Source organism: Camelus dromedarius, chromosome 5 (genome assembly GCF_036321535.1).
Source record: "Camelus dromedarius isolate mCamDro1 chromosome 5, mCamDro1.pat, whole genome shotgun sequence".
Classification (NCBI taxonomy): domain Eukaryota; kingdom Metazoa; phylum Chordata; class Mammalia; order Artiodactyla; family Camelidae; genus Camelus; species Camelus dromedarius.
In genome coordinates this window covers 36,352,537-36,366,637 of record NC_087440.1, presented here as the reverse complement: position 1 = coordinate 36,366,637, position 14,101 = coordinate 36,352,537, and the positions used below count along the sequence as shown (strand labels likewise).

Below are 14,101 nucleotides of genomic sequence, written 5' to 3'. Positions count from 1 at the left end.
TATGTAGTAAGTAAACAAGCTTCTGTGGTTAATTCTGAATACTGTGGCCTCAGTACACTTAAGACAGGAACTACCTGATGTTTACCCCAAATGAGCGCCTTGTAGTTTGACCTGAAAACCAGGGTGCTTCTTACCCTCCTCGGGATTGTTAAGGTGTTCACGTAAAGCGCCTGTCATGTAATGACAGATTCCGAGTAATCCGGATTCTGAACCATGGTACTCTGAGGATACATTTCACTACAAGTGGGATGCAAATTTTTTTTCTATTTTCTCTTGGAAATAGCTGAAATAAGGTTTTATGCAGGAAAAGAAGATCTTTATCTAAAAACTTATATCCTAAAATATTTTGACTCTTCAAGTCCATCAACAAGCAGCAACATCCCACTCATGAGAGTCGTGCAGTCCGTCAAACACACGAAGAGGAAAAGCAGCACAGTGATGAAAGAAGGATGGATGGTCCACTACACCAGCAAGGACACGCTGGTAAGATCTGCAGCGAGCGATTTTCGCTCGTGAGCTTTCATTAGAGGCCTTGCTGACGCCCTGTGGAGACGGGATGTCTGAGTTCCCGGGAGCAAAACTCAGCACAGCAGGGCACAGCATGCAGTGGGGCACGTTCGTAGTCTCTGGGTGTCTGATGTAGTTGAGCAAACAACTGAGTTAGAGAAAAAGTGTAGACAGCAATCTCAGGGAAACAGTCGTTGACCTCTGCCACGTGAAGTGATTTCTAAACAACTTTTGAATTTCTACCTGTCATTTTATAGCAGCCGTGAAAACAGCACGCTGTGCTTTCAGAGGGCTCCCCTGTGATTCAGAATTTCTTTTAAAGCCCTGCATTTTAGGGAGAGAAAAAACAATGATAGCTATTATATGATTCTTAAATCCTTAAATGTTCACTTAAAAACTGACCTATTCAGGAATACAGTGATCCTGTATTTGATTAGGTAAAAGACAACACATTCTAATTTTTATGTAATCTGAGTTGTCCACTACTTTGTATTTTCCTAATAGTTGATGAATGAGGTTGTGCATATGTGTGAGAGAGAAAAAATTTGATCTATGTTTCAGTTAAACTAATTGACACTTTGTGATATGCGTTTCTCAGTTCTTGATAGTGTTTTCCTCATCACTTCCCAGCTATAGGATTCCCTTCATTTCTTTAGATAAATAGACACCTATAACCTAATTCTTTAGCTGTAATCTCAACCTCCTTTTCTGGAGAGAGATTTACATGACTTACTGGAGGACTCAGTTGAATCCCAGCCAGTCCTTCCTAGACATAGTATAAAATATTTGAAGCATATTTTGTGTATTTGGCTGGTCTAAGATAGGTGGTGGAAGAGACCAAGAATAGTGTTAGGGTTTTTGGGTCTGAAAAGAAACACATATACACAGACAGACACACAAGGACCTGATCACCAAATCATACAAGTTCAGATTTTCAGTGAGCTTAAGAGAAGGTCAAGTTATGGATACACTCCCCTGATGTCATTAAGTTGATGCCACGGAGTCAACCTTGCCATCCAGCACAGTATTCTTTAGTTCTGCTGTAACATTCCTAATTCTTCCATCTCTAATGGGAGCCAGTATAACTGGATCAGCATGGCATGTGTTATGTTCTAAAATAATGAGAATATGTAAATATTATATATTCTATTAAGCCTTTTTATTTTATTATAGCTACAAATCCACCTTTCGCTCTTCATGCCATCAAATAAATTTAAAATTGGTGTTTTCTATTAACTGTGCATGCACTAAATGCCAGGCACTCTCATGGTGCTAATACATTATCCCCTTTATTATTTGTAACTCTGATGTAGACGCACAAACTCCCCACGCATTTGCTGAGTAGTCAGTCACCTTCTAGAGTCTTGAAATTGAGTGTGAGTCTTCCTGGTCCAAAGCCCAAGCATTTTCCACCATCAAATTATATGTCCCTAGTGGGAAAGTGTTTTGATTTTATCAATCTTGGGTGTCTTTAAAGTTTTTAAAAGATACTGAATCAAACTTCTGTTTCAGCGGAAACGGCACTATTGGAGATTGGATAGCAAATGTATTACCCTCTTTCAAAATGACACAGGAAGCAGGTACTACAAGGTAAGGGTGGCTTTTTCTTGACTGGAGTCCCATGCCCCCTCTTGCTCTCTCATGGGAATGTAGAGTATCAGAAATACAAAATACACCCAACAGGCATGACTGGTTCTGTGCTTGCTCCCAGAGAAATTTTTTCTTCTCTGTAGTTTACACATTTGGTGGGGAATCATGTTGTGAACCCATGATAGTCATCTGAGAATTTCAAATTTCTCTGGGGAATGCTTCTAGCCCCATGGGATAGTGGGGTGAGGGGCAGGAGAGAAGAAGCTTAATTGTCTATTTTAGCAGAGAAGTGTGATTTAAATAGAAAATTCAAGGTCTTGGAAGATTAGCTAAAAGTAAAGTCCCTGAAATCCACTATATTCAGCTTTTCTTTTTCCTCTATAGTCTTGCAGCACATCAGCATCACTGGGGGTTAAGAAATATTGTATGATTTCTCCAAGTACTGCCAACATTCATAAAGAGTACTTTCCTCTAGAACAAAGTTTGGCAACTATTTTCATTTTGTCTCTCTACATGAAATAGTACAGATGTCACATAATGTATCATCTAGTAAAACATGGTTCGAGAAGAAATTCATTGTGAAAACAGCATATTCTTTCTCCTTCAAAATTAATGCAGGCTCAAGCATAGTTGGTGTCATGCTCCATGGCCATTTTACACAGATCTAACAGAAAAGGGAAACCTCATTAAGTTTTAAATTAAAAATTTGTTTTAAAAGTTGTCATTTCTTAATTGCTCCATACGTCCTAGAAGACAATGTGGTGATTAATTTTTTTAACATCAAAATTGTCTTAAAAGCAACTGCTTTTAAAACCATTCTCTGTGATTTTCCTCACTATAACTATTAACGTGGCTATATTATTATATTAACATCTATTGAATCAAATTATGTGATTCATTTTCAGTGCCTTAAAGAACAGTTAAAAGTTAATAACAGCTATGCATACCCAAATGTATTTCAAAGGGCCATGATTTTACCTCACAGTTATAAAAATTATTGTTTATATTCTAAGTCTTAGATTTTGATGCAGGTTCAAAATTATTATTCTTATTCATATTTATTCTTGCCACATGAGCAAAGTAAAAATTCACTTAAATTTTTCTGGAGAAAGAAGATGATAAAGTTTCTTCTAGTAAAGGTGTTTTTGAATTTTTCTTAGTAATATTCTGTGTCTTATAAAATCATTTTATGTAAATGATGGCTGGTTGTCATGTCATTTCTTGTATGTCCCTGGCATGAATTTCATTTGAAAGCGTACAGACTTTTGATAACTATATTTAGCACACTCTTTCTTCCATAGGAAATTCCTTTATCAGAAATTTTATCTCTGGAACCAGCAAAACCGTCAGCTTTAATTCTTAGTGGGGCCAATCCTCACTGTTTCGAGATCACTACAGCAAACGTTGTGTACTACGTGGGAGAAAATGTGGTCAATCCTTCCAGCCCACCTCCAAATAGCAGCGTCCTCACCAGTGGCATCGGTGCAGATGTGGCCAGGCTGTGGGAGATTGCGATCCAACATGCCCTCATGCCCGTCATCCCCAAGGGTTCCTCCGTAGGCTCAGGAACCAACCTGCACAGTGAGTCTGCTAGTTTCCTGACAATCTGTGGAACAGATGAAGAACGCCTCTTTGGGGATGACTTGGTTTATTGGAGAACATAGGGTCTCTAGACAAAAGCTGCTACACACGCTAAGATATTTCTTTCATTAAATTAGCCTACTTTATTTTTTCATTTTATATTGAAAATTTGAACAAATTCTTGTAAACCCAATGTATTAGGCAATAGCAGAAACCTAGGGCTACTGGTCATAGAATAAGTAATCTAGTCATCTGAGCTTGATCTGTAATGCCAGTCTTGCCATTCGCAAATCTGAGTTTACGTGTGTCCTCAGAACCACCTAACGTGGTCCTCTGTGCAGAATACTTAGTGTGCAGTGTACTTGGAAACTCTGTATAATTTCATCCCAGGAAAAAAATCTCTGTTCATTGTAAAATGAGATCAATTTTACCAAAATGCAATCAGGATCAAGTATTGACGGTGAATTTTTAAACGATATTTTAGAGTAGTATCTATCTAAAAATGTAACTTAAAATCTCATAATGGCTATTAATACTGAAGCTTGTAGGGGAAACCCTCTGTTTTCACATCACAGTGTGTTATCTGATGATCTGTCATGACTTTATTTTAATTGATCTCTACAACCAGTGTATGTATTAATAGAATATATGTGCCTATTTGGGTGCTAAGCTCTTTATGTGAGGTCTCTATTTTAATGCCTAAAACAATCCCAGTAGGTCAACACTAACGATTTGCCTATTTTACAGATGAGGAAATCAGACATTAAGTTGTCTCAGCTTGTACCAGAGTTACAAAATGGCAAACTAGTATTTGAACCCAGGTCTTTATGATTTTGAAATCTAAACTGACAAAATATTTTTCAAAGCCAAGTACAAAGTAAATCTGTAATTGTAAAAGAAATATTCAAATAGACCTTTTCCTAGAAAAATCTTATTGCTATGATTTTAACACAGCCCTGCAGCTTGTTTAATAAGCATGTGTTTACTTGTTTTTTGATTACCTCTCTTAACTTCTTTTGTGTATTTTTAACGTGTATTTCCAGGAGATATTTCTGTGAGTATTTCAGTATCAAATTGCCAGATTCAAGAAAATGTGGTGAGTATGAAGTTACTAATATAAAACTTGATACTGTGATCCTTTGTTGGAAAATAAGAGCATCATAAAATATATTTTTATCTAACATTTCAATTTGTTAGTGTTTTCTAGAAAATAAAATAGGGTCCTTTTGGATATTTTTCATCTATGAGATTTTAGAAACATTCATTGTATGAATTCTTTTATAATTTTCTATAATCTCTTCTGTAGTGTGGAGAGTTAAACACCTATTTTTCATCTCAGATGAGCAATTATAATACAGTGCTTAATTTTGCAGACGTTTGCTCATCTTGGTACTGGAATTTTAATGGTTGATGTTATGTAATACCAAATAAACTACATTATTTGAGTTGCATGAATAGCTTAAACATGCCCTTCCTCTCACTCCTTGATTGCTACCTGGGAATGCTGTCATATGACAAGGAGTTGCAAATGTCCTTAATATCACTTGTACATATCAAGGAGGCCTCAGAAAGCTGCATAAGTCAGATGTCATGAGTCTACACTCCAGCACCCTAGTCAGCTATGCCACATACCTCCATCCTGTCTGTTCGATGTTTTTTAAATTGTACATCAGACATACTATGAAATAATTAACATTCGGTCATATGTTCGCTTTTTTTTGTTGTATTTTGTCACTGTGGCAAGTAACCCAAAAGTAGTAAGTCCTTTCCTACCTTATCCTGTCACTCAGGTCTTCCCCTTTATTTTGCCTGCTATGCCTATGACCAAAAGCAACAAGTTTGCAGCCTTACTTAACACTGAGCTGAGTATATTTTTTAAAGCATAAACTCCATGAAACTCAATTCATCAATAGTATAGCTTTGCAACCTTTGCTAAATTGGCAAGAAGTAAACTGGAAACCAAATATGAATGAGAGAGAATTAGGAGAACTACATATTGAAAGTTAAATGTATTCCTGTGCTGTCAGTCACGAGATGGATTTCTAAAGACCTGAAGTTTCTTGTTGCTCTTGCTTAGCCAGAGAAGACTTTAGGAAATACTGATCTACCTATAAGCCTCTTAGGAAATTCTAGATTCCTGTGGGGTTCTTCTACTCCCTCTGGCTAAAAATTCTGGGTGAGCCATTGAGCTGTCAGAGAAAGATGGTGTAGCACCTTGGACTCAGAATATTGGAGTAGTATTAATTCATTTTCTTGTCTCCAGACAACCTTGAACTCTGAACCAAGGATACTCTCTGCAGGGATCACCGGATAGGGAGAACTTGTAGTTGATTTTAAGGGGAAGGACAGAGGGAAAAGATAGGAATGTAGAGAATATGCAGAGGGTAGAATTTGATGTAAAAGGACTTTTATTTTTGAAACAATAGAGAGTACAAGAGTGAAGGAGAGGCAGAGAATAGAGAATTCCATAGAATGTAGTAGGAATACTTAAGGTGAAAAAGGATTGCTTTGCTTTGTGCTTTCATGACTGTGGTCATCAAATCACATACTGTAAACATAGGTTAAAACATAATGCTTTATTTAGCGATTATTATTTCAAAAAGAACAAGTAGATGTGTACGAGTGGAAGAATTCGGGTACATCACAAATGAGAATTTTGTAATGGACTGTCATCCTTCTGTGGCATCTCTGGCTCACTCACAGTGATTCAGCCCCCTCTTCCTTCAGCTTAGAGTCCTCTGGATGTGGATGATTGATAAAGAACAGCCTCACCTTTCTAGTCATAAAGGATGGCGTGGTTGGAATCAGGACTCACACAGATATGTGATTGGGAGCCATGGTTATTTAACATGAAATTTCTCAATAACCATCTCAATAACCAAATCCCTTTTTGAACACTGACATTATGTATTTAAATGACATTATGTAGTTTTAAGTCTCATTTCTCTCTGAGACATTTTTAATTGAACGTGAGAAAATTTCTGCTGCTTAAGAGCAGAATAGTTTCCAAACATTACGATATTACATTATATTGAAGAGTGGGCTTTGAATATTGTACTGTAGATTCCATTTAGCACTTAAAATTTAATAGTTTATGTTTAAAATATTTATTAACATTAATGATATATTTAATAAAATTATAGAACTTTTAGGACTGATGTTTTGTTCCACTTCATGTTTGTGTGTCACTGGACTTGCACCCATAGGACATCAGCACAGTTTATCAGATTTTTCCTGACGAAGTGCTGGGTTCTGGGCAGTTTGGAATTGTTTATGGAGGTACGTTAGTTCACTAAGTACTTTTATTAATTTAAAGTTTTACATATTTGTATTCAGAAAAATAATTCCAAGAAAAATATAAAGGACCTATATGTATATTGTTTGTATGTATGTCTCTCTGCATTTTACCTTTTTAGAAATTTCTCTTCAAGTAGTCACTAAATGGAAAATTTGTACATGTCTGTTTTAAAAGAGAAATTTTTCTAGTCTTGAAAAACTTTGTAAATATGAACAAAGTCTATACACAATACTAGTTAAATATTGGTTTACGTAGACAAAATATGGAAAAACAAGGAAGTTGTAATTCATAAACTTTCATTTTCCCCTTAGCATATTTAATCAGAACTCTATAGAAATCCATTCATGTAACTGGACAGAAAAAAGTTCTTTAATTCTAATGTCTTAACAATGTTTTGTATTTTGTTAAGGTTTACATTTTTTACATTTTTGAAGTGAAATATTAAATTTTTACTTTTTTTTTTAACTGTCAAGCTATTTGGTGAATTTAGTTAAAACTTCTGCTGTTCTAGAGTCTAGCCAATTCAATCATATTTTTCAAGTCTTTAAGAAAGATTTAATATTAATGTTTTACCTGCCCTATAAAATGACATCGTTTTCAGGTCCTTAATGTAATCAGTAACAGATTATCTTTTTTGTGAGGTGGGAGTGCTCTGAAAAAATCACAATGTCTCACTTAGTATTATTCATCATAGTATAATATGCTTTTTTATTCAAAAACTAATTAAATTCTACTCAATTTTACAAAGAAATTTTGATTCTTATAAAATGTACAAGTGATTTTTTTTATAGAAAACTTATCAATGAGTCAGCAACTGTTGTGCTTTTTGTTAAAGAATAACAGTGTAATCAGGGAGACTGGACACTGCACAGTGTAATCATTGCCTGCAGCAAGAATCATGATCTATAAAGCAAGGCAGATAGACGTAACCGCACACAGAGTGGGGTGAAATGGGTAAGAAATGAGGTGAGAGAAACCAGCAGGTGCCAGGTTAATTTCTAAGATCCAACATTGAAGGAGCAGGCGTAGGAGGAGGCCTCCACAAGGAAGACTGAAAAGTTAAAGCTGGACACATGAGGCAGAAGAGAGGTCAAGTACTATAGTGACAGAGAAGTAGAGACAGAAGCCGAAACTCTGGACAGAGTAATTGCAGTAAAGAGTCTCAGTTAGCAAACGTACTGCAGTGAGTCAGAGAGTGAAAAGTGATGTTAAGGACGTAGAGAACATGTACTCAAGACAGTAGTTTTGTCAGCAGAGAAGGGAGGCCTTCTGGAAGGACTTGGAAGGCATAGTGAAAGTGGGGTGAAAGGGGAAGGAATGCTAGATTTACAGCAAATGTAGAAATAATGGTACTTAGGTTCGTTTTCACATTCAGCTAGCACTACTGTATTACATGCCTACTACAGTCTAGTCGTGAAGCCATTAAGAGCTTGACGGGACCCTGCGATTCGCTAGAAAGTTTGTTAGGAGAATTGGGAAGTAGTGATGACAATGACGATGGTAATGACGATGATAACTAATGTTTTTCAGTGTGTAGAGTTACCTGGCAGTGTGTGTACTTTATATATCTAATTTCATCTAAGTCTCACAACAGCCCTACCATTGAAGATGAGGAACCTAAAACTCAGAAAACTGAAGTGATTTGCTTAAGATCACGAACCTAGTAAGGGGCAGAGCCAAGACTTTTATTCTTCCCATTATAACATACATTGGTTTATCAGGACTTTAAAATTATACTTTCTTAAGGAGAGTGCTTTTGCCAGTGGTGTGAATGTTTTCTGTATTAAGTAGCTCAATATCCTGTTTCTAAAACATGTATTTTACAAGAAAATATCAGGCTATTCATACAAATAGCTTTTAATGTTCCAATTCTTTTGCGTTCTAAATTGTGGTTAATTTTATAGTGCATATTTGATTTAGAATAATGGAGCTTAGAAATGAAATTTTTATGGATATAAGTTAGTGCTCATCAGAAATGTTAATCTATTCAGTGAAGCATTTTTATAATTCCAAAGTGTCCTTATAAGTTCTGGTATTCTTTAATATACAGGTTATTTAATAAGATTATGCTAATAATTCTTTTTTTTATTTTAAAGGAAAACATCGTAAAACAGGAAGAGATGTGGCTATTAAGATCATTGACAAACTAAGATTTCCAACAAAACAAGAAAGCCAACTTCGTAATGAAGTTGCAATTCTGCAGGTACATTTTTGTTTGTTGTGTGGGAGCTATAAAATATTTCTCAACTTCTGCAAAACAAAGAAAAGTTACCCAAATATCTGTGGTATAGATATTTAGAAGCATTTTTAAATAACAGAAAAAGCAGATCAAGCATCAGACTACTGCCTGGGGAGTATCTTTCCTGAGCCCAGGCAGCAGTTGTTCTTTTTTAGGTTCCTAATCCTAGGTTTTACTATGTTATTAATACTCATTAAAAGGGTAGTGTTCCAGCACTTGCTCATAGTGGACATGCTGAGAGCATTTTGTTTTACATTATCAATGACCTGGCCATCATAAACATTCCTCCTCTGTGCTGTGATAATTATATGAAGTGAGTATGCAGCTGTCAGCGTGTCAGGTGAGAGTAATGTATGCTGAGAATCAGATCGTCTTGATCTTACTAGTGTCTTCTTAATGTCTCACTATAAGCCTTTTATTTAATTAAGAATGTTCCTTAGCTCCTTTCATGAATAAGTTCCTTTTTAAAGCCAGAAGTTGTTAATAAAAATAAAAAGTTTTTAAGATTATCATCCTAACCATTTTAAAATTTTTATTTAATTTGGTTTTTTGGAGGGAGAGGTAATTAGGTAGGTAGGTAGGTTTGTTTGTTTGTTTGTTTGTTTATTTATTTATTTATAAGGAAGTACTAGGGACTGAACCCAGGACCTCATGTTTGCTAAGCACGCACACTACCACTGAGCTATACCCTGCTCAGAAAAGTTTTTTTTAATGCATCATACAGATTTTATTTAACAAAAGTAATAGGTAAAGTCACGTAGGCACTTATATTAAGAGAAAACCGGACTAGAAGAAATTTTATCATAAACACCTTATAGTGACCTACTTGCGGTTGCATTAAACCGAGTTCTGTTGCCGTGAAGGATACAGCTTGTGCACAGGTTTGGATGAACAGTTTCATAGAAGGCATTATGTGGCATACATAATTTCTGTAACTTCATAAACTTTTTCTGCAGACCAGAAGGAAATGGAGCAGTTGTTTGCTAAATGTGGTGAACCTATAGTTATCCAGTCTAGACAGTTTAGACCATTGATAAATGCTCCTTTTTTATATAACTTACATAATTCTCTACTTGTCATTCAAGCTGATCATAATTTCTAATTTATAGTTTTATTGAATAATTTTCATTTGAACATTGCTAGCAAAATAAAACAGATTACATTTCTTCATTGATTGTTTCATTTAACTGCCATTTATTGAGTTTATATGATAAAAAAGTTGGAAAAGATACAATTTCTGCCCTAAAAGAGCTTGTTGGTACAGACAACTGAAAATAATCACTGTTGTATGTGAAAAAATAACATGGATTTTTCTGGGACTCACAATTTCTGAACATGGTGTTTTTGTGCTTTTGGATGACTACTGTAACACAAGGAACTACCACAGTGTTCTCTGCTTTCATGGGAAGAAGATAACCATGGATCTTAAAATGACAATCATAGATTCATAGCCTAGTGCTCGCTAATCAGTTACCCCCAAAAAGGTTCTTTTTCTTCTTATTATTATTCTTAACTTGGAAACACTGGGCTGCAGATGACATCTGAAAATTTAGTAAGTGACATCTTTCCACACCTGGACCCTGCTCTCCCAGCCTCCACCTTCACGTGGTGTTCTGAAGGCAGATTCTTTGCGTCTGGCCAGAGTTGGCATAAGAATTAGTTATTTATCTTTCCTTACAGGACACAAGAGGAGTTTCATGGTTAGCATAGTTATGTCTTTCTACATTTTATTGCAACTGCAGAGAAAGGCCTAAATTTCTGTGTATAGTCCTTTAATTGGCTCTCCTGAGCCTACTGACACATTATCAGCTGACGACTCTCTAGTAAAGAAGAAAAATAAAATACACATGAGCACGAACTGACTCCTGTCTCCTTTTCCAAAAGAGTAGCTGCAATCAGCAACTCAGATGCAATAAATACACATTTCACAAAAATTTCATTAGAACATGATTTTCTAAAAATAATTTGTTTAGGTTGACAGTCCAGTTCTGCCCCTTGAGCATATGAAGAATTTGAACAGCTCTCATATTATTGCCTGAAATCTCAAAAGTCCTTGTCACTTATCACTCATCCCCACTGTCCCCAACCATTCTTCACTTCATTCATCAAACACATATTTACTGATCATGTATATGAGCTAATAAGCACTGTTCTAGGCTCAGTGGATACAGTGGGGACAAAGACACACAAGTGCTTGCTATCCTGAGTCTTTAACTTGTCTTTCTCAGGTTTACTTTTAGTCAGATGGTTGAAACAATTTATGTGTTGAATTTTTAATTACATAACCTGTACAATGAGTCTTACTAAGTCATGGCTTAATTATATATGGTTCAGGAGTTCATACTTTATCAAAAGTTGCCATATGTTTCAAACTTGTTCATCAAAATAGGAAACTTATCATGTCCCCCAGTTAAAAATAAATGAAAAAAAATTGAACCCTTTTTACCATTGTCAGGTACATCAGTCCCCTTAGGAAGAATTATAATTCAGTCTCCAGAGACATGAAGTTCAACCTCCTTTGAGTCTTTGCTCATTTATTGCAAGTTATATAAGCATGACTCTCATACCCTATTTAAAATGACAGTCCACTTAAACTCTGTCCCCATTCCTACCCTGTACTCCCTGTAATCTATATTCTCTTTTTTCCATCACACTTACAGTCTTCTAGTCTATTACAGAATGTCATTTATTATATTTGCTGTGGGTTCCTCTCCTCATCCCCAACTCCAGCCCCTCCACTAGAATATATACTTTTCAGGAGGGCAGATATTGTTGTTTTGTTTACTGACACAACCTGAACACTAGAAATTGTTCCTGGCACACATTAGGTGTTTAGCAAATATTTGCTCAGTGAATATTTGTTGAACTAAAATTGTACAGTAACATCATCCCGTCACATAAGCTGACATGCATAGTGTCCAAGCAGGTACAAAAGTCTAGATTCCTATTTGCTATTAATAGTTAATTGGTTGGTTAAGAAAGATTGTGTGTGATTAGTTCTTCAAAATCCTTCATTGCCTTGTTTTCTATTTCTTATGAAAAAAAACCCACATCTTTTTGAACCTGAGAAGACAAAATGGTAATGGGGAAAGGGGTGGGGGTTGGGATTCTGACTCTGTAACGGATATGTGCAGAAAAAGTAAGATGATTAAAGCAATTGAATGATGGGGAAGGTTTTATTTTACTAATCTTGAGGAACAGAATTCTGTCTCTCTGGATATAAGAAGCATTTGCTTTCCTCTGCCCTCTGGTCCCAAGCTTACGAAAACTGGTGTCCTGGTTTATGGTTGTACCTGAAGTCTGACGAGTTCTGCCCCGTCCCCTTATCCTTCTGATTCTCCAGAGGGAAGCATGCGGGCTGAAGTGGCTGATGGGAGAAAATCCCTTTTATTTCTTTTTCTTGTCTGATTACTGTGACTAGAACTTGCAACCCTATGTTGATAGAAGTTGTAAGAGTAAGTATCCTTGTCTTGTTCCAGATTTTAGCAGGAGGGCTGTCAACCTTTCACCATTGAGTATTATGTTGGCTGTGGGTTTGTCATAAATAGCTTTTGCTATATCGAGGTATGTTCCCTCTATACCCATTTTGATAAGAGTTTTCTAGAAACATACAGTCCGCCAAAACTGAATCAAGAAGAAATAGATATTTTGAACAGACTGATCACTAGAAGTGAAATAGAATCAGTGATTAAAAAAAAAAAAACCAACTTCCTACAAACAAAAGTCCAGAACCAATGGCTTCACTGGAGAATTCTACCAAACATACAAAGAACTTACACTGATCCTTCTCAAACTCTTTCAAAAAACTGAAAAAGAGGGAATCATCTCAAATTCATTCTGTGAAGCCACCATCACCCTGATACCAAAACCAGACAGAGACACTATCAAAAAAGAAAATTACAAGCCAGTATCTTTGATGAACATAGATGCAAAAATTCTCAACAAAATATTAGCAAGCTGAATCCAACAATACATGAAAAAGATTATACACTACGATCAAGTTGGATTCATTCTAGGGACACAAGAATGGTTCAACAAATGCAAATCAATCAACATGATACACCACATCAACAAAAGAAAGGAAAAAAAATCACATCATCTCAATAGTTGGAGAAAAAAGCATTTGATAAAATGCTTTCTATTCTTATTCATGAATTCCCTCCTTTGGTTTCCACATCTTTCTTAAAGAAAACACAAGGCCCTTTTGCCATACTCCTGTTTTCTGCCTTTGCCCAACTATCACCCCTTAGCTACTCTCAGTCTTTATCCTACTTGACTAATCTCAGTCCTTCAACAGCATTGATCATTTGCTCCTTTATAAATCTCTCTCCTCACTTCACCCCTAAAATTATCAGATCTTATTTCACCTTCTTGCTAGCTCCTCCAGCCTTCTTGAATGTCTCCTTCCATTCACATAAATGGTTTATGCTCATCTGGAACTCATTCCCAGAGTGAGGTCATCCATTTCCGAGAGTCATCAGTCATGTCTTCTCAGGTCGTTCCTTAATTTATCTTCTGATGTCTTTTCTTTCACAGGCACTGCGGTCTCCTATTTCTGACCTTAGGACATCTCCACTTTGGTGTGCCAGTCTTACCCAAATCAACCAGCTGAAAACCAAACGCTTGTTCCTAATGTCTTTCCCTGCAAGTTACTTTCTCCCTAATATTGTCTGTTTTCCTCATTCTTCCAGTTTCTAGGGCAAGAACCCTTTTCCTCCAATTAATGAAAATATTAAATCATTCAACAGTACTTGGAAAGTACTTCCTTTTTTGATACAAAGCAATTTTTTGGGCCTGTGAGCCATATAACAATGAATTACACCTTTTAAGATGTTTGTCATCCATTTGGGCAGATAGGTACACATAGCTACAAGTCAGGTTAGCTG

General features: G+C 36.0%; 1 protein-coding gene across 2 annotated transcripts in view; it reads left to right on the top strand.

The window, feature by feature from the left end:
* PRKD1 (protein kinase D1) overlaps positions 1–14,101 on the top strand; it is a 278,738-nt gene that overhangs the window by 230,808 nt on the left and 33,829 nt on the right. For both annotated transcript variants that reach the window (XM_031453524.2, XM_031453525.2), the window contains 6 exons: positions 360–483; positions 2,020–2,097; positions 3,399–3,678; positions 4,722–4,774; positions 6,885–6,957; positions 9,073–9,179. In XM_031453524.2, the coding sequence (XP_031309384.2) occupies positions 360–483; positions 2,020–2,097; positions 3,399–3,678; positions 4,722–4,774; positions 6,885–6,957; positions 9,073–9,179 (715 nt within the window). The remainder of the gene's footprint in view (positions 1–359; positions 484–2,019; positions 2,098–3,398; positions 3,679–4,721; positions 4,775–6,884; positions 6,958–9,072; positions 9,180–14,101) is intronic.